General features: G+C 53.5%; 1 protein-coding gene across 3 annotated transcripts in view; it reads right to left on the reverse strand.

The window, feature by feature from the left end:
• Positions 1-1,008: 1,008 nt before the first annotated feature.
• The window catches only part of PPARGC1B (PPARG coactivator 1 beta), a 107,052-nt gene continuing 83,836 nt past the window's right edge, over positions 1,009-24,224 (reverse strand). For 2 of the 3 annotated variants that reach the window (XM_027081611.1, XM_027081612.1), the window contains 10 exons: positions 21,805-22,020; positions 18,607-18,723; positions 15,729-16,854; positions 14,763-14,799; positions 14,167-14,240; positions 12,230-13,013; positions 8,975-9,050; positions 6,829-6,950; positions 3,589-3,743; positions 1,009-2,666 (listed from right to left, as the gene is read on the reverse strand). In XM_027081611.1, the coding sequence (XP_026937412.1) occupies positions 2,566-2,666; positions 3,589-3,743; positions 6,829-6,950; positions 8,975-9,050; positions 12,230-13,013; positions 14,167-14,240; positions 14,763-14,799; positions 15,729-16,854; positions 18,607-18,723; positions 21,805-22,020 (2,808 nt within the window). In that variant the 3' untranslated portion in view covers positions 1,009-2,565. Of the gene's footprint in view, positions 2,667-3,588; positions 3,744-6,828; positions 6,951-8,974; positions 9,051-12,229; positions 13,014-14,166; positions 14,241-14,762; positions 14,800-15,728; positions 16,855-18,606; positions 18,724-21,804; positions 22,021-24,224 lie in introns of those variants that run through there. The other variant, XR_003427733.1, reaches the window with a different exon arrangement.

The raw sequence follows: 24,224 nt of genomic DNA on the forward strand, positions 1-24,224 counted from the left end.
GTGGAAAGTCCCCTTTTGGTCCATCCTCCTAAACCCTGCCTTCCCCAAACATGTTCCTGCCCACTATTCCACTTGGCCCCCACCCCGAAATGGGATTGTGTCGGAGTAATATTGGGAGTCCTGTGCCAAGGAAGGGCTTTAGGGGAATTTTCTCTCATAGATCAGGGATGGGCCAGCATGAAACCCACCACCATATAGTTCTGTATAACAGAAACCATTCAAAGATTAGACCAGAAGGTTAAACAGGTTAAACTCTGATCAGTTAGTAATGGCTGCTCGGAACTGTGTTGAGGATTCTAATAGCATGACCAAGCTCAGAGAACATGAGTACTGTGGTTGATTAGTTATATCTGCTACTGGCCGAGGACATGGGAGTAGTGGCCCATATGCCACTATGTATTTGCTAGATACCACCTTAGGAGAAGCTAAGACTATCAGACCTGGCAAGGACCTTAGAGATCAGCTTGCCTAAGTCTCCCCCTCAGCCCATTACACAGAAAAGACAATTGGGGCCCAGAGAGGTGAAGTGACTTGATACACAGGAACTCAAATTCCCTGTTCCTCTAATGCCTGTCTCCTCCAACCTTCTCTGCCAGCTTGGAGTATGCTCACCTCTCAGGAGAGGTTCGTCAGCCCAGTTAACCTACTGAGGTATTTTATAATCTTAAAAACAAACAAACAGGGCTTCCCTGGTGGCGCAGTGGTTGAGGGTCCGCCTGCCGATGCAGGGGACACGGGTTCGTGCCCCGGTCCGGGAAGATCCCACATGCCGCGGAGCGGCTGGGCCCGTGAGCCGTGGCCGCTGAGCCTGCGCGTCCGGAGCCTGTGCTCCGCAACGGGAGAGGCCACAACAGTGAGAGGCCTGCGTACTGCAAAAACAAACAAACCAAAACCCCGTAACTACCAATTCCCAAAGAAATAGGCCCGGCATTAATAATAGATTAAATCACCTCGTTTAGTTAAATGAGTCAAGTTCAAACTTTTTTTTAAGCAGCAGGACTTTTTTTCTTTTAAACACAAAAATTTCCCAAGGAACCCTGATGTGTGAAAGAGACCAAGTTGGAGCCGCTCTGTCTGAAGCAGAAGCAATGCACTCTTACCCTTCCTGGCCATGCTCTCCCTCACAAACGGCCCCCAAGGCACCTGCAGAACATCCAAGCTGGACACGGCTCTGACATCACTCAAGAACACAAATTTTAAAGTAAAGCCCAATGAACGTTTTCTACGTCGGAGAGGAGCTTGGAGATTGTCTTGTCCATCCCCATCCCTCATGTCTCCCTCCTGCTCCCCTTGCCCCATGCCACCAAAACAACTTTACAGGTGAAGAAAAGGGAAGTCAAGCTGAAGGAGGATGGGCTGGTGACTGGCCCAAAAAGGATGAATGACCGCTCCCAGGTTGCCTCTCTGTGTCACCCCAGGTGCATCACTGAAGCTGTGATGGCATGTCCACAGGTATAAGCAAACCACAGGACCCCTTGGATCAAGACTGGTACCAGAGCCTAAACTTGCCCCATGCTGGTGAGACAGCCATTGACTTACCCCCACAAAATGAGCCTGGAAGCGTCTAGCCTGTTGTCCTTTTTAGCTGAACCCACCTCTACCAGTCCTTGCAACTTTGCCTCTTTATCCTAGGATAGGCCCGGGCTGGGCCGTTCCTCTGTAGTCTCACTGGTTGTGGGACCCTGGGCAAGTCATTTTGCCTCTTGGGGCACTGCCTGGAAAACGGGAATAACGCAGCTCACCCCACCTTCCTTCCAAGGTCCGCAAGGATCTGAGCACTCACGGCCAGGCACAAATTCTAAGCGTGAGCTGGACACCAGATGAGGGCTCTGATTGTAAATGGACCCAAACTTGCTCAATGAGAGACAAGGCAGCGCTCAGCAGAAGAGGCCCAGAAACCTCTCTCCATTCCTCCCAGCTGTGGCTGCATGCCACACCTCCCCGGTGACCAGGCTTCCGGCCACCCAGCACCTCTGGGGCATTCTGGCAAAGGGAGCAGTGCAGCTCAGTGGCAAACACCTCACGACAGTGCGTAGTTAAAAAATCAAGGAAGCAATACAATAATCCCAGGCCCAGTACATCTGAGCCATAAATACATTAAGGATATACTTTTTTTTTCTTCAATTAAAAATGAGTTTATAATCCTGATTCTATTCACAAGTAACGATTTCATCATCACACACTACAGACAAGAAATGGTATGGTGAACACAGCTGCACGTCTACGAGGGGACGTCGGTCGGGGAGGAAGGGGAGGCGGGTGACGGACTCAGCGTCTGGAACGCACCCAGGACAACCCGTCAGAAGCGAGGACACTAATGTGGCAGTGGAACGTCAACACCATGGAAACTCACAGACAGAAGCAGCTTTGTTCAATGTAAACATTGATTTTTTTGTTTGTTTTAAAAGGACAGCAGTTCCAAGCCTCTCTCTCTCTCTCTCTCTCTCTCTCTCTCACGCACTCGCTCTCTCTCCTTCTCATATACTTAATTTCTTTGAAAACGTAAACATATTGGAAGGGCCTTGTCTGAGGTATTGAGGTATTCCTCGAAGGTTAAGGCTGTTATCAGTGCAGGCTCTGCTGGGCCTCCTTCAGTAAGCTGTCAAAATCCATGGCTTCGTACTTGGTTTTCACTGACGCAGGCAGGGCCTCTTCTGAATTAGAATCTGGGTGGGGGTGGAGGAGGCAGTGAGAGGGGAAGGCGGCAAGCAGCTCAGCAAGGCCAGCGGACCAGAAAATCTGCCGCCGGGGTCAGCACCACAGAGCGGATGCGCCCGAGGCCTCAGAGAGCACCGGGCGGCGGGCAGCAGCGCTGCCCTCCTGCTGGAACACCTCTGCCATGGGAGCAGTGTCTCAGGGCCTCGGTCGCCCTGGTTGTAGGATGGGGAGGCCTGAAGCAGAGTCCCCCAGAGCTCCTTTCCAGCTCCAAAAGCCTCTAATTCTACTTCCCTTAACAGTTTCTTGCCCATTAGGAAACCAGTGAGGAGGTCACGTAAGGCAGCCCACGAAACTATGAATCCCTTAGCGCATGGCCAGGGAACTGGGTCCCCACGGGGAACATGCAGTCAGGAACGCTGCCTGGCCGGGAGCCTCCGGGGTCTCCTGACACTCAGCCCTGCACTCCGGAGGCTGCACCGGACTCTCCCCTATAAAGAACTCTCTCCTAAATGATACTTTGTCCTTCTTCACTGACTTGTCCCCAGATGACAATAGTTTCACTGCGGCCCATTAATGGACAAGGCTGCTGCCTGTCGGGGCCGCCGTGGATGCCCCTCAAGGGGGCAGGTCAGTACTGGCCCCGTGAGGTCAAAGAGACGGTAGCCATGGTTCTGCCAGGTGGCTGTGAACACGAGATTGGACCTTCCAAGAGGCCACGAGAGGCTTCATCTCTTTGGTAGCAGTCCTGGCACAGAACAAGATGCACCAGAGGCCAGCCTCCGGGCCAGGTGGCTGCCAAGTTATACTCACCAGCACAGGGGAGTCTGGGTGTGGCAGCCGTGTCCAGAGTGGGCTTTAGGTTTCAATAAAGGAGGTCACTGCCCCTGACGTTTTGGGTCTGACTGGGATGTGCGGGGCCTACATACTCACCGTAGTCAGTGTAGCGGGGCCAGCAGAAGTGCCGGAGCCCCCCGTAGCTCAGCTGGAAGGAGGGCTCGCTGCGTTTCCGCAGGGTAGCGCCGTTCCTCAGAGAGAGGGCGGCGTGCTCAGAACACCGGTAGGTGATGAAGCCGTACTTCTCGCCTCTGGGGAGAGAGGACAAGGGGAGCGCGTCACTGGGCCAGCTCGGTCGACATCGTCAGACCACCCGCCACTAGGTGAGGAGCGGAAAGCCACGATGACTCCGTAACTGTCTCGCATGGCCCCTCGATAGACACAACGACAGTCACGGGGCTGACCTCCACAATGGAGTCATAGTAAGAGCAGGCAATCTACTGCATGTTGGCCCGGGGCTGGCCACCACCCATCGCCCCACACGCTCTTCAGACCCCCCTGTGATGGGGGGCTGTTGTCACCTCCCCCCTCTGGAGTGAGGAAACAGGCTCTGAGTTCAGAATTTGCCCAAAGACGGGTGGCAGAGCAGGGAAGTAAACTCAGGCTTCCCGCCACGAAGGCTGATCCTTTCCACACTCCCCTCTACTTCCCTCAGGATTCCCATTTTCTAGGATTTGCCACACCTATGCCCCCATCCTCCCAGGCCCGCACCCTTCAAAGGCAGCCTCAGCCAGCCCTTCCTTGGCTGCTAACTTGGCCTTCACCTTCCCTGAGATCGATGGTACTCCGTACACATCTCATCCTTCATGGGAGACGTGTCGTGCCTGCCTGCTCAGCCTCTACTCCCCGTCCTCTGACAACAGTGCCCTGTGCTCAGCTGGGCTCAGGGCGCCAGGGTAAGTCACACAACGGTGGCCCTCCTTGGCCACAGTGATTTGTTCAAGGATGAACCCGTCAGCCAAAGCAGAACCCCAAAGACTCCATCCCACGTCTTTGCTGGAACCGTGAGGGAGACAGACTCCTGCTTCCCCGAGTAGGAGACAAACTTAGAGCTGGAGGCAGCCACTTTGCTACCAGGAGGGAAGCCTGCCTGAGAAGGATGCCGAGGTGAGGGGGACCTAAAGTCAGTTCTACCTGACTCCTCAGTTCCACAAACAACAAGAGAACGAACCCCGACCTACCCATCTGCCAGACAGACTCCTCACGGACAGAGACCACGTGGACCCTCCTACTACTCAGCACAGGCCTAGTGACAGCAGAGGCCTTGTAAACACTCAGCTGTATCGCATTTCCTGACACCTCTCTGAACCAGGCCAAAGTTGGGACCCTTCTGATTCTTTAAATGTCTGAGACTCATGCATGCTTTTTAAATCTTAACAAATTGACCCTTCTCCTCAGAGATTAATTTGATTGCTTTGTCTTTACAGGTTATCTTCATTTGACATCCTGAAGACTGCACAGAACTTAAAACAGTTCTATTTGTGTAATGACTTTTTTAAAAAATTGTGATTAAAAACACATAACATAAAATTTACCATCTTGAAGTGTACGGTTCCGTTGTGTTAAGTTTGTGTGATGGACCTCCAGAACTTTTTCATCTTGCAAAACAAACTCTGTACCCATTAAACAACAACTCCCTATACCCCCTCCTCCCAGGCCCTGGCCACCACCATTCTACTTTCTGTTTCTATGAATTTGACTACTTTAGATCCCTCACGTAAGTGGAATCACACAATATGTGTCTTTTTGTGGCTGGCTTACTTCACTTAGCATAACGTCCTCAAGGTTCATCTATGCTGTAGCATGTGACAGGACTGATGCCCATCCCTTTTTTAAGACTGACTAATATTCCATTGCATGCATATACATTTTGTTTATCCATTCATCTGTCAACGGACACTTGGGTTGTTTTCACCTCTTGGCTATTGTGAATAATGGTGCTATGAACAGGGATGTGCAAATATCTCTTCAAGATCTTCCTTTCAATTCTTTTGATTATATACCCAGAAGAGGAATTGCTGGATAAAATGGTTATTCTATGTTTAATTTTTTAAGGAATCTCCATACCGTTTTCCACAGTGGCTGCACCGTTTATATTCCCACCCATAGTGCGCAAGGTTCTAATTTCTCCACATCCTCACCAACGCTTGTTATTTTCTGTAGCCACCCTAAGGGATGTGAGATGTGTAATGATTCTTATGCAGAAACTATTTTCTCACTGAAGTTTTTAAAAATTATTATTAAATTAGAATTTTAAAAACTTAATAACTTCGTTTGCAAGTATAATGGGAGATACTTCAGAATTATTTCAAAACCGACAAAGCTTTGACATCTAAGTTGTACATTTATACGCAACCTATTCTTGCAGATCCCCTGACAGATGAAACACTGCTTCCCCAGGTGAGTGAGACACCTGGGCCACAGCTGCAGAGGAACAGAGGGATGGAGCAGCGTGGGGCTTGCAGCGAAGTAAGACTGCAATGCAAGCATGCCTTCAGCGACCAGGAGCTTTTTTTTTTTTTTTTTTTTTTTTTGCGGTACGCGGGCCTCTCCTGCTGCGGAGCACAGTCTCCGGACGCGCAGGCTCAGCGGCCATGGCTCACGGGCCCAGCCGCTCCGTGGCATGTGGGATCTTCCTGGACCGGGGCACGAACCCGTGTCCCCTGTATCGGCAGGCGGACTCTCAACCACTGCGCCACCAGGGAAGCCCCACCAGGAGCTTTTTGCAGCCCTGTACCAGGGTCTAGGATGGAAAACCAGAAGCTGACACACAGGCTGCAGATCTGGCTCTGCCACTAGGTAGCTGTTCAGTTAACTTGACTGAGCTCCCCAGAAAGGAGAGCAATAGAAAGAGTAAGAGTGCATACGTCACAGGCAAGTTGGAAAGTTAAGTAAAAGAATGCATGGAGGGCTTCCCTGGTGGCGCAGTGATTGAGAGTCCGCCTACTGATGCAGGGGACACGGGTTCGTGCCCTGGTCTGGGAAGATCCCACATGCCCCAGAGCGGCTGGGCCCGTGAGCCACGGCCACTGAGCCTGTGTGTCCGGAGCCTGCGCGTCCGGAGCCTGTGCTCCGCAACGGGAGAGGCCACAACAGTGAGAGGCTCGCGTAACACACACACACAAAAAGAATGCATGGAAATTGGCTCGCACTTTAGCAAATTATCAGTACATGTTCCCTGCTATTACTGGGTTGCATGATGGTTACCGGTCCTTCCTTCCCCTGCGCTGGCAGTAGATTTGTTCTGCAAATCTTCTCAGACATCTTTTATGCTTCCAGACCTGAACTGGAACCTCTGTGCCCTCCACTCCCCTCCTCTGCGAGAGCCTGACTCACCTCTTGCTTCTCGTGAGCACCTGGCACTCCACAATCTCTCCAAACACCTCGAAGCGCCTCTTCAGTTCACGGGAGCTCATGTCACTGGAGAGATTTCGAACGTACACCACGCGGCCTTCACCCTGCCCGAGGGGGACACAGAGGGACCCGTCATCATTGCCTGGCTTCCTGGAGCCCCCTTGGTGGCAGGCTCCCATGGAGTCCTCGTCCCCAGTCCACATCACCTGGCTAAGCGAGTGACACCAGCTGGGGCTGGAGTCAGAGAGGACAATGACGGTCGCTATCCCAGAGGACCTGCCTTGTGAGAGGAGGGGGCTGTTTAGCATCGGATGGGGAAGTGGCCCCAAAGGAAGCAGCTGTTTACTTGAAGGGAATGAGCAGAGACTGGGCGCAGATGGGAGAGGGAGCCGTCACTATGGATGTAACTGCACAGTGAGTAGCTTCTGTATTTGTTTTGAGTCTGACTTTTTCTGGTAGTGGGGGAGGTCCGAGGATGGTAATGGACGAGCAAAGGGGGCCAGGTCGCTATGGGTTAGAGTGGGCTGGGAAAAAAGCAATGGGACAGGGGCATAGGGCTTGGAGCCACCATCATCTTTGGTTTCGCCAGGGTACTGTGTAGACACTGTGACCAAGAGGTGACCTTCAGGTGAGCTTGGTGCCAGGCCCCTAGAACTGCCCAGCAGGGGGAGGGGAGGGGGGAAGCCCAGCTGGAACCTCCCTTCTTCCTCTACCGTCTGTGATTGGAAGTTAAAGCCACAGCTATCGGAAGAGTGGCTCTGATTTGCTGGAGAAACTCCAGCTGTGCTCCTGTGGGCAAAATCACCAGGTTCTGGTTTAGATGGGCTTGCTCCGGAACAGGTTAAGGCCTGTGGTTCTCCAGCCATCCCCTTCTGCGCCACTGAGGGCAGGGAGGAAAGCAAGGGCCCGCAGTCCACAGCAGGGCGCTGCTGTACGGTCACGGGAAGTGTGCACGTTCCCTAGGATGGCCTAGGTTCAGCTGCGTGTAGCAATGTCCTCTCCCAGCCTCCTCCGGCACCTTGAATTCACAAGGTTCTTTCCTGCCTCTGCCCCACTGTCCTCCAGGATCTTTGCTTCATTGGCTCCTTTCATCTCTTGGGGCCCAGCTCCTTGAAGATGCCCCTCCTAGACGACCATATAAATACATCAGCCCCACACAGTCAAAACACGACTGTTTCAGACACTTTAGTCATGACGTGATTAACTTCATAGTGCACCTCCCAATCTGTAATTACAGTGTTTATTGATTTGTTTATGAGTCTGTTGTCTCTCTCTCCCTTCTGGCCCAACCATGGGAAGTGGGGACCTTGTCTGTCTCGTTCACTCTTGCCATCCAGCACCTAGAACAGGGCATGTCACAACTGCTGAATGGTCACACATGGTTTCCAGGAAGACGCTCCACATGGTTTTAAGTACCTGCTTCGAGACAGCTGCATGCGTACCTCTGGGGTATGCATACCTCATGTGTTCCCTTCCCTGAAGCACCATGCTGGGGGGGAGGTGGACAATCCAGTGAGAGTCTGTCTGTCTGTTCGTGCTTCTGTCTTACTTTCCCTTCCCTCTTTTCTAAGTGATATGGAGGAGATGAATCCAGCTCCTCGCCGCAGCTTCCTGATGAATTTTCCCTACGGGGTGCTTTGCAGTGGGTCCACCAGGCACTGCCTGGCCTGTGAACTAACTCTGGGAGAAGATTAAGGAGATGGATCAGGAGGAAGGGACAGTCTCTCTTGGTCCCTTAGCCCCGATCGCACCGGGGGACCCTGTGTACAGATGAGTAAACTGAGGCTCAGGGAAGCTGGGGAGCAACTGACGGTCACACCGAAGTGGAAGCAAGGCCAGCTCTGCTCCCCCATCACCGCCTGTCCCCCGGGCCCTGTCAAGCCTCTGACGCTGAGCCCTATGTGCTCACCAACTGCACGCCTCCCAGCCAGCCCTTGGCTGCATTTTGCACGGTGCCACCTTTGATGCCCTTTGGTGACCCCTGTGCTTTTTTAAATGAGAGAAATATAACTACCTCCTGCAGGCCACAGATGACCTCAAAGAGCTTCAGGTCTACGAAGCCCTAGCACTCCCTGATGCCCCTGCTCATCCCCATTCACTCTGGGCTCTGGGGCCCCATTTCACTTACAATGGCCTTTTCCCGCTGCTTCCTGGTGTGCCGGACACTTGGCGTTCTGTCTGAACACGACCCTCTGCTCTCACATCTGTCAGTGAACAAGCAAAGCAGAGGCACTCACTCTCGGCAGGAACCACAGGGGGACGGGGGAAGGACTTGCTCAGGAGGCAAGGGGTGCTTCCTCCGCTTCTTTCGGACTCGTTCGTGAGGGCAGAACTACGAGAAGGCCCTCCTGAGGGAGCCCGGCTTTCCCCCTCAGCGGTGACCGCCCGGGTTCGCCTGCGGGTCTCAACACGTGACCGACACATACCTTCTGCCAGCTTCTGGGACGAGATCACTGAGAACCACCACTTTGCTAATCATAACCCTTGTGACCCTTTCTATGCCAACGGGGGCGGAAAGGCCCTCTCGCTTCATTATGGTATTTGACCTGAAGAAAAAAAACCATCCTCTGAGGTCTCATGTTTCCCCACTTTCCAGATGAAAACCCTGAGGCTCAGGTTCAGTATGAAATTCGCGCAAAGCTAAAAAGTAAGGAAGCCAGAGCTAGTGGGAAGCCTGCTGATTCCAGACCCGCTGCTCTCCCTCCAGTGGTTGCAGCCTGGCCAAGCAGCAGCCCCAGCAGCCATCACAGCCCCTGGGCCCTGGGGGTCAGGGGACCAGTCAGCCCAGATGCACAGCCCGAGAGGCTCCCGGATGCCGCACGCCTGCGCCCTCCTGACTGTCTGCACACTGCCCTCTCCTCCTGAGGGCCAGGCTGCTAGAGTGGAAGCAGCAAGGCGTGTGGGGCATGGGTGAGTCCCAACTCTGCCACACGCTGTCTGCGTCCTTGGGAACAAAGCAGATGATGAGAGCAGGGGCTCTGGAGTCAGAGAGCGTTCCAACGCTGACTTTACCACCTCCCTGCTGGTGACCTCGGGCTGGCTACTGCAGCCACCTCAGCTCCAGTTCTTCACCTGTCAACTAGGGAGAATCAATTGTATCTGCCTCCTAGGCCATTTGGGAGGATCAAATCAGAACATGCCAATAAATGCTTAGCCCAGGAACAGCTCAATACTTGCTGGCTATATTTTTCTATTGAACGTTTTTGAGCCTCAGCTTCCTCATCTATAAAATGGGGATAAGAGGCAGACGCACCCTCCAAGTGCATCTGTGAAGCTCACATAGGGTAAAAGAAAGGGATGTGACTTGCAAACTTTAAAGTACTACACAATAATAGTATCATCATCCATTTGCAATGGAATTGGCGGCCTCCCCCCATGAAGAACTGAGAGTGACTGGAAGGTGCTGTAGGGCTTGTTAAACCAGCTCAAAGTGCTTCCTGTTGACTGTTGTTCGGTAGCAGAAGCACAGGTAAAGAAATGCTGGTCTGGAGAAGACTGATGACTAGTTTTTCATGTTTACCAGCCACCAAGCTCTGCCAGGCAGCTAAGCAGGAACCAAGTTAACCAATTAACTTTCTCCAGTGGCAGAGAAAGCCAGCCCTGAACTTGGCCCAAAAGGGAGAAGAGGAAAAGGAGAATCCATGGGGGTTTCAAGAGAGGCCCCCAACTCTTTGCAGACAAGCCCATGGGTACAGGCCCTGAACAGCTCAGGAGGGGAAGGAGGCCGAGAAACTCCAACTCCTGCCTTGGGGGATGCGCTTCAACAGGACAAGAACCGTAGCAGCTTCTGAGAAGATGCTGCAGAGGAAACCGCCTAATGAGAACACAGGTGGGCTAGCTCACAGCGACCCCTGGAGAAAGGAGAACGGAGCTGGAAGGAGGGCTCAGAGAGGTCTGACGGAAGATGGCTCTGACTGATCGTCCTGGCTTATGACATAGAAGGGTTTTTAGAGAAATTGCTCAAAATAAGCTCATTTCGAGTGACAGATAGTTCAGGGCTGCAGCACGTTAGTGTCTGGGGAGTCCACAAATCCCCTAAAATTGAATGCTCAGTTAGACGTCTATGCTCATTCTAATGGGGAAAGGAGGCTTTGCTTTTAATCAGATTTTCAGTTAAGAGCTACTGGTATAGATAAGGAAATATAATGCAGAATTTTCCTAAGGAAAGGTATCTTTCTATTACCTGAATTCTGCTTCTCAGAGCATGGCACTCTGGCAACGTCATCATTCCCTGGGAACTTGTTACAAATGCAAATTCTCCACCTCCACCCCCAGACCTACAAAACCAGACATTGAGGAGGTGGGGCCCTGCCATCTGAGCGGTAACAAGGCCTCCTGGTGACTCTGCACTGCTCCAGACCCAAGAGCACCATCTGGTGGTCACTCAGGTGCATCTCGGGCAGAGGGTTTGGGACCTGCACCCACCCTCCTCAGGCCTCCCCCAGGAAGAGCCAGGTCCTGCTGTGAGCAGGGAGAGAAGCAATCTATCTCCACCAAAATATGCCAAACTTCTATTCTTTCTGCCCAGCCCCCCACGGAATTCTGGACCAGCTCCTTCTACAGTCCGGTTCAGTGAGCAAAGATGGTACGAGCAAACAGGCTCATGACACATCATCCCTGTGCGAAGGTAAAAGAGCTCCCACGGGGGCGGCTGACTGCCGGAAGACACTGTGCAACTCAGCAGCACGGAGAAATGGGAATAAACCTTATCACTGCTTTAAATCCCGGTATTTTTTTTTTTTTTGAACATAGATTAGAATTATGCTGATCTTTCTTTCACATGTAAACATCACATAGGTATTACACTGTGTGGGTATATTGACCCTTGAACAACATGGATGTGAGCTCTGTGGATCCCCTTACACCGGGATTTTTTCAACAGTAAATACGACAGTACTACACTGTCGGCAGTTGTTGAATCTGCAGATGCGAAGGAACCTCGGATAAGCAGGGCCGGCTATAAATTACACGGGATTTTTGACTGTAGGGAGGATTGGTGCCCCTAACCCTCGCCTTGTTCAAGGGTTAACTGTATATGTTTACACAAAAACCTAACCATTTTACAAATATAAAAACAGAAACCGATGAATGAGGGGCAAGTTCATTTGGATATCAGGCCACAATAGGCCAGAAAGTGAGTTTTCTTCCTCCCCCGAGGCCAGGAGATTTGGGCCACTCCTGACTGCCACACAGCAGGCTTTGCTTGGATACAGGACTTGCCCACAACTCCCCAAGGAGTCCACCTCCAGGGCCTCCGACCAGGACACTGACCACACAGGGAGACGCAGCCCCAGTTTCAGGGCTCCTCTCTCCCCTGACACCCTGAAACTGGGGGGTCCTCAGGGGTCCACCACCCATCCTGAGGCCACCCGTCTATCCATACCTGAAGGTCCTTCGCGTGGCTGGTGACCGGGAGCGGCAGGACGAGGAGCCAGAGCTGGAGCGGCTGCGGGAACAGAGCTGCCGGCTGGCCTTGCTTGGTGGGCTCTGGTAGGGGCAGTGGTCAGAGCGAGGGGGACTGACCCCTGAGTCCTCGTCATCCTCCTCCTCCTCGTCGTCCTCCTCTAGGAGGAAGTTGCTCTCGCCACTGCTGCTGCTGCTGTCCTCAAAGACGGTGTCGTATTCGGGGCTCTTGCAGGAGGCCAGGTCTTCATCCTCCAAGGCTGTCTCCAGGAGGCCAAAGTGCTTGGTGAGGCTGGCGCGGATCTCGTGGTCTCTCAGCAGCGTACTGTCCTTGGTGGGGACGCCGACATCACAGCTCCCGTCTTCCTCCCTGCCAGAGGCCTGTGCCTCAGCCCGCGGGGCCCCTTGCTGGGACCAGTCCTCAAGGTGGACCCCAGATGGCTCCCAGGACCTCAGCACCTTCCTCTGCAGGGCGCCGTCTGGCTTGAGCACCTGGCAGTAGTCGTGGTCTCCAAAGGAACAGGAGAAGGGGCGCTTCTGGCCAGCCTGGGAGGCTGGCTGGGCTGCGGCATGCCGCAGGTGGGACAGGAGCTCGCTCCGCTCTGGGTGCTTCTTCGGCAGCTTGCGGGCAGCCTCTGCGGCGGCCCCGAGCCAGGGAACCTCCGGGGTGGGAGCTATGTCTTTGCCTGGGCTGTGCTTGATGTCTGGCTTGAAGGGGTCTTCCTCTGTGGGCTTGTACGGAGGCGTGGTGGGCGGAGTGAGTCCTACCCAAGCAAGAGGAAACACATGTGAGGCAGAGACAGATCACTTCTCCAAGGAACACTGAAACCCTAGTTTGGGATGGCAGGGAAGTAGCATATATGGCGCCACTCCCCAGAGCCAATGGATGGCAGGCATCACTAATCGATTACCGCACTGCGGACCGAGCCTGGACGCAGCCTGGGACTCCTCCTCACACAGTCCATCAGTAATTTTTCAGAGCTGGCGTGTGATGAAAGCCCTTTGCCATCCCTTCTGTAGTCTGGCAACGGTAGCCAAAGCCTCCAGATCATCCAAGATCTCTCTTCCTGCTCCATATCCAATCATTCCACGAGCCCTCCCACTGGTCGTTCCAAATGCCTCTTAAGTCTCCCAGGGTGCAGAGGGGGCAGGTACCATAGGTAACATCTCCCACCTGGATTTGACCACCACAGTGATCTCAGTGGTCCTGCAACTGACCTTGGACTCCATCGTCCCCCGGGCATCAGCCAGAGAGCTCTTCCTTTCTGGTGCTCCCGAAGCCCACAGGATCTAGACGAACCCCTTCGGCCTGGCATTCCTCTCAGCCTTTGGTGGTTGTGTTTGCCTGACCCCCCAGTTCTGCCACAGAGCAACACCGGGTGGCCAGTCTCCTCTGATGCACCTATACTGCCGCTCCTCTGTGCCTCTGCTCATGCCAATTCTGTGGCCGGGGATACCCTTCCCTTTTTTTTTTTTTTTTTTGTCTCTCCAACTTCTATGCATCCTGCAAGCCTAGCTCAAATACTTGCTGCTCTGGGTACTTTGTGAATCTTCTCAGGCCACATCCTGCCCCTCCCCACTCTTCCCCTTCCTCTGTGCTCCCAGAGCTCTTGCACGGTCTTTGGAACAAGCGCATATCAAACAGTACTTGTCATGGTGTGAGTCTGTCGCCCACATAAGACTGTGGGCTCCTTCAGGGGAAGACACGTGTCTCTTTTCATGTCAGATCATGTGCCAACTGTTGGCAGCTAAACAGCTGAACCTGGGCCCTGACTCTCCTTATAACGCCCTCAATGTGTAGCTCAAGACCCGGCGTAGCCTGTGCAGCGGTGGCAAGGAAGGCTTGATGGGGTACTCCCTAACTGCCCGAGGGGCTGCGTCCCCAAGGGCACCCCACCAGCTGAGCCCCCGGCTCACCTGCTGTGCCACAGAGCTCCACTGTCAAGGTCTGCTCGAAGCTCTTCTTGCCAAAAGGAGGGTCGCCAGTGGGGCTGGGGAGCACAGGAAGGAGAGAAGTCAGTCAGCAGCAGGCTCCACCTCCCCGAGCATGGCAGGAAGGCAAGGGGACATTGTGCCAGACCCTGGTTCTGCTGCCCACGAAAGCGATGCCTGGGGAGAATTTTCAGGGGAACTCTCTCCTGGTTGTTGGAGGAAATCAAAGCTGTACAGCTCTTTCAAGGAGACATGGGAGAGACTTGAGGGAGGTGGAAACAGGACAAGCATTGTCAGCCTCCTTATTTTATGATGGAACACCTGAGGCCCAGAGAGGAGAAGACACTTGCCCAAAGCCACACAGCACTGTCAACTTTTCCCCATGAAATTCTCCATCTTTCCCCTGGGCCTGCTTCTAAAAACAAACTCCCTTTCAAGGGAGCCCAGATCCTAAGAGTCCCATATAGCAATGAGGGCAGGGGTGTGGGGACAAGGACCAGGCTCAGGGGCCGATGAACCACCCTACACCCAACCAGATAAGGTCTCCTGGAGTCATAAACCAACAATTTCTAAAAATCTACCTTTGCGACAAGGCCAGCATGAGGCACCTGGGAGAGTCTGAAAAGAAGACAAAAAAGAAAAAAATAAGATTTTTCCCAACATGGCATGGCTAGCAGATGTTTCCCTCTGAACTTCATCGGTACCAAGCACAGCTTCTTTCAGGCGTGTGACCCAAAAGCCTCTGCCACTTTTAGGGACTGGCAGGAACAACTCAAATCCACCTTCATTCCCCCAGACTCAGCAACATTAACAGCTGGCGGATCTACTGATTCTGCAGTTGATGGGAACCAGGGCGACCCCTTCTGGCCAATCAGTGTAGCACAATGGTGAAGCGTTCCAGCTTCCAAGGCTAGTAGTGGCTGTGGGCTCTGCCCCAGACAGATGCAGGACTAACTCGCTGAACCGACCGTTAGCTATCTCTGTGCCTTTGTTTCTGTGTCTTAAAATGGGAATTATAACAGCACCCACCACACGGGCTTCCTGTGAGGATCAATGGGGATAATCCGTGTCAAGTCTTAGACCAAGCCTGGCACAGCGAGTGCATAACAGATAACTGCTGTATTATTATCCCCACTATTGTTACCATTTAAAATGCCACTTCACTGTGGAGCTGAATTTATAGACTCACACCCTCCATCGCATGGCTACCCAGGGAGTCTTCTTTAGAGCACTTATCACAATTTGTCATCACTTTTCCTTTCTTGCCCACTTTTTGACTGCCTGTCTCCCCCACTGAAACCCAAGCCCCAAGAAGGCAGGCATCTTGCTGCTCGTTCATTAAGGACACCTGGCCCATGCATGATGAGAAACTCAGAGATGGGTAGGAGGTTCCTGAAGATCTGCCCAACGAGCCTACTGCACAGGAAGGGAAGCTGAGAGACAGAGAGGGAGAGGGATTTGCCCAACCCAGGGCTCCTGGCTCCCGGGCAGTGGGGTCTGCCACACCCTGGCCCTGCCCCCTCTCTCGGACCACCAACTCCGACTACCTCCAGAAGAGAGCTGCGGACAACTGGGGTCCTCGTCGGTGTCCCCACACCCGCTCTCACAGGGGCTCTCCAGAGCTGGGATCTGGGGTCCCCGTCGGAGCTGCTGGTCTTGGCCACTGTCCTCGTCCGCGGGGCTGCCCAGCTCCCCCTCCACGTGGTAGGCCTCAGGGGCCAGGCGCAGCGAGGGCAGAGCCCCTTGGGGCTCCGCGGGGACCATGGGCTCATCGGTGAACGTCAGCCAGGGCCCCAGCTCCGGGTTCAGTCTCCTGGAACGCCGCACGGGGCACACAGAGCTCTCCTGCTTCCTCCCCAGCTTGGTCCCCGGCAGGCCCCGGCCCGGCCTTTTCCGGCCCCACTCCTCTTCCTCTTTTTCTTCTTCTTCCTCCTCCTCTTCCTCATCTTCCTCCTCAGGCTGCAGCCTGGCCAACCGGCTGATGTGCCCTTTCACCTCCAGCCGCAGCGGGCGCAGGCTGGGTCTGGGCCCCGAGCTCTGGGGTGAAGCCGCGACCCGCACCTCCTCCACGGGGGAGGGGTGGCCCGCAGAGGCCTGGCTGTCTTTGGGCCTGGGCCGGGCCCGGGGTGTGAGGGAGGCGTAGACAGGCGTGGCCAGGCGGTAGGGTTTGCTGACATCACAGAGGATATCTTGAGCCAGAAGTTCCCTCAGGATGGAGAACTCAGCCCAGGTGGCTTTGGAAGGGTGCTGGCACCGAGGCCGGGGTCTGACCTGCTGGGCGGGGCTGCTGCAGGGCTGGGGGTCTGGCTCTGGGGCCTGTGCGGGCAGCTTCCTCTGGGGAAGGCAGTAGGTGTGCATGTAGCGAATGAGCTGCACCATGGCCTGCATGTCCTCCTGGGACACCTGGGTGCCGGGGTCTGCCCTGCCCGGTGCTGGGGAGTCCCAGGGAGAGGCTGGAGCCGGCTGGGGACTCGGGCAGTCCTCACCCGCCTCCTCATCCTCCTTGGCAGGGACCCAGGGACTCAGGGGTGGTGGTGGCTGGAGGACCCTATCAGGGGAGCGAGCTTTAGCCCGGGGGCAGGACGGCACCGAGGTGAGGTGCTTATGCAGCTCTGTGCAGCTCCGGGTCTGAGGCTGCATCATGGGGGCCTTCCTGTCTTGGGCGCTGTCCATCTGGAGAGGAAAAGAGGCCAGAGTGAGGAAGGAGACCCATACTGCTTCTCCCCGCTGCCCACCCCTGCAGCCACTGGCCAGGCCCAGCGGGTCTCACCTGGATCGTCAGAATTGCCAGGTTTCACCACTTCATCCCCAGCTTCCAGCACAGAGCCTGGCACTTAGCAGTGCTCAGGGGATGAGGAATGAAGGAATGGCCAGCCTCCTAACAGGTCTCCTAGCTATGGATTTCGCCTTTTCTAGATTTACTGCCAAAGCCCTGCTCTGACTACCCCACTCCCCTGCGCGGAGCCTTCAGAGAGAGTGCCAGGAAGTACATTAGTGGTTGCCTGGGGCTGGGCGTGGGAACGGGGATTAACTGTAAACAGGGACACTGGGGATCTTCCTGGGATGATGGAAACGTTCTAAAACTGGATTGTGGTCGTGGCTGCACGACTCTGTAAATTTACTAAAAATCACTGAATCATACTTTTAAAACAGGTGCCTTTTATGGTATATAAGTGGCACCTCCATAAAGCTGTTAAAAAAAGAAAAAGAAAAAGAACAATTCAGTATCTTCCCAGTACCCGTGGGGTAAAGGGCAGGCCCCCTGGCCAGGGGTGCTCTGCAATGTAGCCCCACCCCAGCCTTATCTGCCCCCACTGGTCCACACAGGGCCTTTGCTCCCAGTGCAAATGTCTCTTTGCTGGGGCCAGACTGGCTATCAAGGGTGTCTCACGCCCCTGGTGTGCCCCCTAGCACTCCAGAGGGCAGGCTGGGTCAGGAAGGAGCTTAGCTGCTGCCCTGTTGACAGAATGGAACATGAGGGATGGACCTCTGTTTTGGGAGGTCAGCCAGGACAAGTAGGGAGGGGGCACAGGGACAGGGTCCGCCCCCCAGGGGAGCCCAGGCAGGGGACAGACTCCTACAGAGCCACTGTCTGAGAAAGATGCCATCCTGATTCTGCCCCAAGGGGTGGGACTGTCCGCAGCAGTCCCCTGCAGCAGTGTCTGGGGACAAGAGGGGAGGGCTGGGTGCAGGCTTTGAGTAACAGGAACGCTGGGAAATTACCTCTGAAACCTCTCCTTGGAAGTCTCGGAAGATGGAGCCCAAGGAGGAAAAGGGACTTGCTTCCCTCCTGCGTGCTCAAGATAGAGCTTTCAGCTCTCCGATGGCTCCCCATAAAGAGGAATCCAAACTCCGTATGGCCTCCATGGTGCCAGTGAGGACCTTATGTTTCCTTCCGTCACCGCATTAGCATAAGCTTCCTGAGGGCAGGCCACATCCTCCTCGTCCCTGCTCTAACCCAACAACTAACACAGCGCCTGGAACACTGAGGTACAGTTGACTCTTGAACAATGTGGGGGTTGCGGGGGGTAGAACAGCCACGCAGTGGGAAATTCACATATGACTTCTAGTCAGCCCTCAGCAGCCACGGTTCCTCTGCATCTGCGGATTCAACCAACTGCGGATCCTGCAGTACTGTAATGTTTACTACTGAAAACAAGTGGAAGTGGTCCCATACAGTTCAAACTCACATTGTTCAAGGGTCAAGTGCACACGAACAAGCCCAAGGCTCTTTCTAGAACCCCAGACTGGCCTGGGTCTCAAGCAGTGCCCAGCATATCAGCGACAAGGGTTGTGTGATGAGCAAAGAGGGAAGCTGGAAGTGGACTGAACTTGATGGCCTCTAACAAGAGCGGAAAGGTGCACACCGCCCTCCCCAGAGACCCCCAGAGGCCTGGGTGGGTCTGGGGGCATGTGCAGAAATACCTTGACCCAAGGCCGCTGACTTCTAGACCTGAGGCCTGCCTGGCGCCAGGCGGTCCCTTCCTTCTGGCTGTCAGAGGTTGAGGCTGGGTAGGACGTGGTGAGAAGGAGTTTCTGCAGCTGTGGGAGGAACAAAGAGGAGAGGAGCCGGGGCTGAGCTGTAGCCAGAGACAGGGGAAGTGCACCTCAGGGAGAAGCCTGGCCCAGAGCCAGCCCCTCAGGACCAACCACACCCTGACCCCAACATCACAGGGCCATGGTGGAACACAGGAAGGGCACTTAATGACCTAGAATATGTTCCCAATATATTAAGTACAGAAAGCAGGTTGTGTAACAATCCCAAACCCATACAGGCATCCCAATAAAATGTAAGTCCTTTTGAGAGTTCATAACCTAAGAGGAATATCTGTGATCTTGAGAAACCCAGACAGATGTTGGGTGATGTCGACCCATCTTACTGTTGAAATACGATGCACACACTTGATTGGGACATTCTGCATATACTCGTAGTACACATACACCACTTTCTGTGACCTTTCATGAGGTGGGATTCAATCATACAAGAATATATATATACACATCACTTCCAACCCAGCCAGCTGTTTTCACACAAGTGGAAGCTGCTTAAGCTTGTCTGGCTTTTCTAAATTTTCTATAAAAGTTGCTGAGCTTCTGTACCCGGAGGAAAAGTGCTCAGCGTATCCCAGCCAAGAAAGCAGGGAGCTGAGGACGCCTGGGGGTTTCGCCAGGGATCCTACCACAGCCAAGCTTGAGAACAAGTCAAGAAACATCATGGGCTTTTGCTACAGCATCAAGTGTTTCCTCAAGGGACCTGACCCCCAGGAGGATTGCCAAAGGCCTGGGGACCAAAGTAAAGGCCACTCGCCACTCCCCTAGGAGCTGGATGAGCCACACCACCCTACCTCGACCCCAGACAAACACACACATCTGTGATTCTCTGGCGTGGACAGGAAAAGATTCTTAGACCAGAGGCAAGGGACCTGGTTCTGATTCAGTTCAATCCCAGCTCACTGTGAGACCGTGGGCGAGTCCTTTCCCTCTCCCAGCCTTGAGGAAGAGGGAAAGGACTGGGAGAAACCAGCCTTGGTTTCTCCAAGGTAGGGGGTATGTGTGGGGGGGGGTGTCTCTGTGTGTGTGTGTGTGTCTGTGTGTGTATAAAACAGGGGCAGGTAGACTAAATGATTGGGTCTTTTTTGACTCAGGGGTCCCTCTAAGAATATGAGAGAAGCTACTGACCTCAGAAAAACATATATGTAGAGGTCCACGGGTCCCCATTAGTCCAGAGGTAGACTTTCTGGGACCCATGTCTCCAGGTTAAGAACCAGGTGTCTGTATAAATTCTCAGGGCCTTTCTAGAACTCTGTTGGTATGCGGGTTGTCTCAATGGTGAACCTGTTTCCTGTGTGCCTAGCCCAGTGCCTGAAACAAAAGTGCCGTCTAAGGCATGAGAGGGAACAACCGGTGACCAGCAAGGGTCACTCTCTACCTCTTCCAGGGTGGTCCCTCTCCAGAGTCCCATACAGAATTCCTCTTGTTCCATGACCACCACCACCGGTTGTGCTGGGACTATCACTCGGATAGCACTTTTTGAGACACTTCTTTGTACCAGGCACTGTTCTAAGTTCTTTATATGTATAAATCTGCTGGACTCCTCCCAACCGCCTTTGAGATAAGCACTATTATTAACCCCACCTTACAGACCAGGAAGCTGGGTCAGAGAGAGGCTAGGTGCCTAAGGGACACATAAGCATTCATTGGTGGGGCTGGGAATCAAACCCAGGAGGTCTGATTCTAGTCTGAAAGGAAGCACAACACTTATCAGCAGAAGCCACAATGTGGGACCGAACATATGCTTGTATCCGGCACACATAAGTGCTTACTAAATATTTCACACTGCTTTGGGGAACTTGCGGGCAGCGGGCAAGAGGGCAAGGGGTCCTGGACCAGGAGTCAGAGTACCTGAACTCTGGTCCTTGCTGGCGTACCAACTTGCTGTGTGACCCTGGGAGAGGCCCTCCCCTCGCTGGGCCTCAATTTCCCCAGAGTCGCACTTTACGGTCACCAAGGGCCTGTCCGGCTCTAACTCTTCACGACCAAAGACCCCTTCTACCTCCACCAGGCTCCGATTTTCCAGCTAAGTCTCGCCAGCCCCTAGGAGCTACAGTGTCAAGGTGAGGAGCCCAAGACAGATGAGCTGTTCTTCACAAGCCAGGACAGCTGGCTTTCTGGCACCCTAAGCCCGAGTCAAGGGCAACTGCTTTCAGCAACTTCTGAGGTCCGGAACCCTTTGGAATCTGAAAAAGCTGAGACCTTCTCCCTAGAAACCTGCAATGCCATGTGTACGTTTCTACATTCCACGGACACTCAGGTAGCAGTTAACTTTTGCTGGTGGAAGTACGAACCGGTCCAACCTCTTTGGAGGGCCAACTGGAAGTATTTGTCTAAACTGAAAAACCACACAGCCTACGACCAAGGAATTCCTTTTCTAGGAATGTATCCACTTACAGATGGCCAAGGCCAGTAACAGGACACAGACTGAAGCAATGGAGCAATAAAGGAGCTGAAACAATGTACATATCTGCCAACCAGGGAACTGGTTGAAGAAGTATGGTGCATCCTTATGAAGGAACACTATGCAGCCAACAAAAAGGATAAAACAGAGATACCTCCGCTCATTTGAAAGAGTTCCCAAGACACACAATTCACTTGAGAAAAGCAAGGTGCATGCAGGGCAGTATATAATGGAGGCTTCCTTTTGTAGTGAAAAAGAAAAGTGGAAGAGGAAAGTCACACAACAGATCAGTAACCATGGTTACTTCTAAGGTAGGAAAAAACGATTATGAGATGGGTAAGGAGGTTGTGCTTTTAACTATCCATACTTCCTGCCTGAATTTTTACTGTGTGTGTAAGCATAATCTTTAGGAAAATGTTTACATTTAATTTCAAGGGTTTAACACACACTTAGCGTCAATCCATGAAATCCCAAAGGGCCTACAGTGTTGCAGGCGAAGCCCAGGGAGGCCTCCCATGGCCAGTCCAGGCTGCTGCCCTGAACCTTTGCCAGTGATGCACAGAGACCCCTGCAGGGGCTGGAGCTGGTTTTCCAGCACCCACCACCTCTACCACCAGACACCACATCTCAAGCCACCACCATCATTTCAGTTGGAAACAGATTCTCACCAGCGAGAGCTCATCCACTTCAGGGGCTGAGGCTGGGGCCCTCTCCAGGGAGGGGCTTGGGGGCGCAGATGAGGGGACAGGCGAAGCAGAAGCGCAGGAGGGTGCGTCTCCGTCATCCAGGGCTGGGAAGGCGGCCAGATGCACAACATCTTCGGGGATGTCATCCAGGGTTTTGGTGAGTGCTGCCAGGAGGGCCTCATTCTCACTGTCGATTATCTGCAGTGAGCAGAGAGGCAGAGAGGGGACACGGTTAGTCAACGCCTTGGGCTCAGCGACTTTGTGTAGAAATCTGCTCTGTACACACAGCTGCACTACCATCACCCTCCCGCCAAATCCACTCAGATCCTCTCAGTTTGCTGGGACGGCAGATGCCCGAGAAATGTGCTATGGACTCCAAGAATCAAAGAAGTTTACGAGAAGGCAGCAGGTGGAAATGGAAAGGGGCCTGGCCTAGGAGCCCCAGTCTGGACTCTGCTGCTCATCAGCATGTGACCCCAGGCCCAGGGCGTCCACGTGAGGGACGCCCGTCCCCTCCTCTAAGGACAGCCGCTTCACACCACGGCCTCCTGCGTCCAAACCCCTGGACAGGGCCCTGAGGCTGCTCTATGCCCATGGTAGCCCCAGGTCAGTCTCTCTGACCCTGGGGCCCAGGCAGGTGGTAGAAAGGCTGGAAGCTTCAAGGTTCAACCGTGACAGTGAAAGCAGAGCAATAGGGAAACAGCTACCATCCCCTGTGGGTTCCGGGGGCCTGCTGCCTCCTTCACGCATGGAGGGGCAGTCAGTGCAGCGGCTAGGAGCCTGAGCTCTGGAACTGGGGCTGAATCCCAGAGCTCACATTTATCAACTGTAACCTACTTCATAAGGTTATTGTCAAGGGCTGAGTTAACATATGTAAGATGCTTAGAAAACAGTGCCTGGCACCTAACAAGCACTCATTACTACTACTACCACCACCACTACCACTACCACTACCACTACCACCACTACCACTACCACCACTACTACTACTACTACCACTACCACTACCACTACCACTACCACTACCACCACTACCACTACCACCACTACTACTACTACTACTACTACTACTACTACTACTACTACTATGATTCCTGCTATGATGATGATGATGATGATGAAGATGGGGATGGTAATGTTGGTTGTGGTGGTGGTGGTGATGATGGTGATGTTGGTGGTGGCGATGATGATGGTGGTGGCGATGATGGTGGTGGTGGTGGGGATGATGGTGATGTCGGTGGTGATGATGGTGATGGTGGTGGTGGTGGGGATGATGGTGATGATGGTGATGGTGGTGGGGATGATGATGGGGATGGTGGTGGTGGTGGTGGGGATGATGGTGATGATGGTGGTGGTGGTGGTAGTGATGGTCGTGGGGATGATGATGGGGATGGTGGTGGGGGTGGATGATGGTGATGTTGGTGGTGGTGGTGGTGGTGATGGTGGTGATGATGATAATGATGGCGGCAGTGGGCAATTCCTCCCCTCCTCTTCCCCCCCCCCCGCCCCGCTTCTCCCAGCACATATGTACTGAATGGCTACTCTGTGCCTGGTGTTGTCTGGGCACTGGTGACACAGCATCCCAAGACTGATACAGCCCCTGTCCTCATGGAGTTTACCCTCCAGTGGAGAAAAGCATTAAACAAGGAAACAAAATCAGATCATTTCAGAGAGTGAGACAGCCTGGGAAAAAAATAAAAGGAAGCTGTGATGGAGAATAAGAAGGTGGTGAAGATTCATAGGCTATTTACAGTGGTCAGAGAAGGCTGTTTTAAGCAGCTAATACTGAAACTTAGGCTTGAAAGATGAGAAGGAACCAGCCAGGCAAAGAGCTGAGGAAAGAAGATTCCAGGCAGAGAGAAAACCTAGTGCCAAGGCCAGGGACAAAGAATTTGGCTAACGAGAGGAATAGAGAGGCTTTGTAAATACTGCCTCAGGTAAACCCCACAATAACCTCTGCGGGGAAGGATACTATTCCCATCACCATTTTGCATTTGAGGAAACTGAGACTCATAGAGGTTGACCGATGTGTCCTGGGTACGTTGCCTTCATCCACACAGCAAATCCAGGGCAGAGGCAGGGCTTACACTGAGCACAGCACACACACATGAACCAAGAAGCTTCCTTCCCCGATGTCTCAGACATAACACGAGGGTCAGCGTGCGCACTCCCAGCCCCCCGGCCCTGGGGCACAGAGATCGCACTGCTATCAGGTGAGGCACCAAGCGCCTCATTCAGTAACCCCCGGCTGCTGGGCCTGTTCTGGCAGGAGGCAGTTCTGTCACATGATGCCTTCCCCAGCACTCTTTCCCATCCCAGGTCAGGATGTTTATCCTTTCTTCAGGAAGTTCATTCGAAATACGCCTGTCGTGACGGCCTTTTGGCTGCATGAAATCTGTTCC

This window comes from Aethalodelphis obliquidens, unplaced genomic scaffold, assembly GCF_003676395.1.
Source record: "Aethalodelphis obliquidens isolate GAN/ISIS:26980383/991018 unplaced genomic scaffold, ASM367639v1 scaffold45, whole genome shotgun sequence".
Taxonomy (NCBI): domain Eukaryota; kingdom Metazoa; phylum Chordata; class Mammalia; order Artiodactyla; family Delphinidae; genus Aethalodelphis; species Aethalodelphis obliquidens.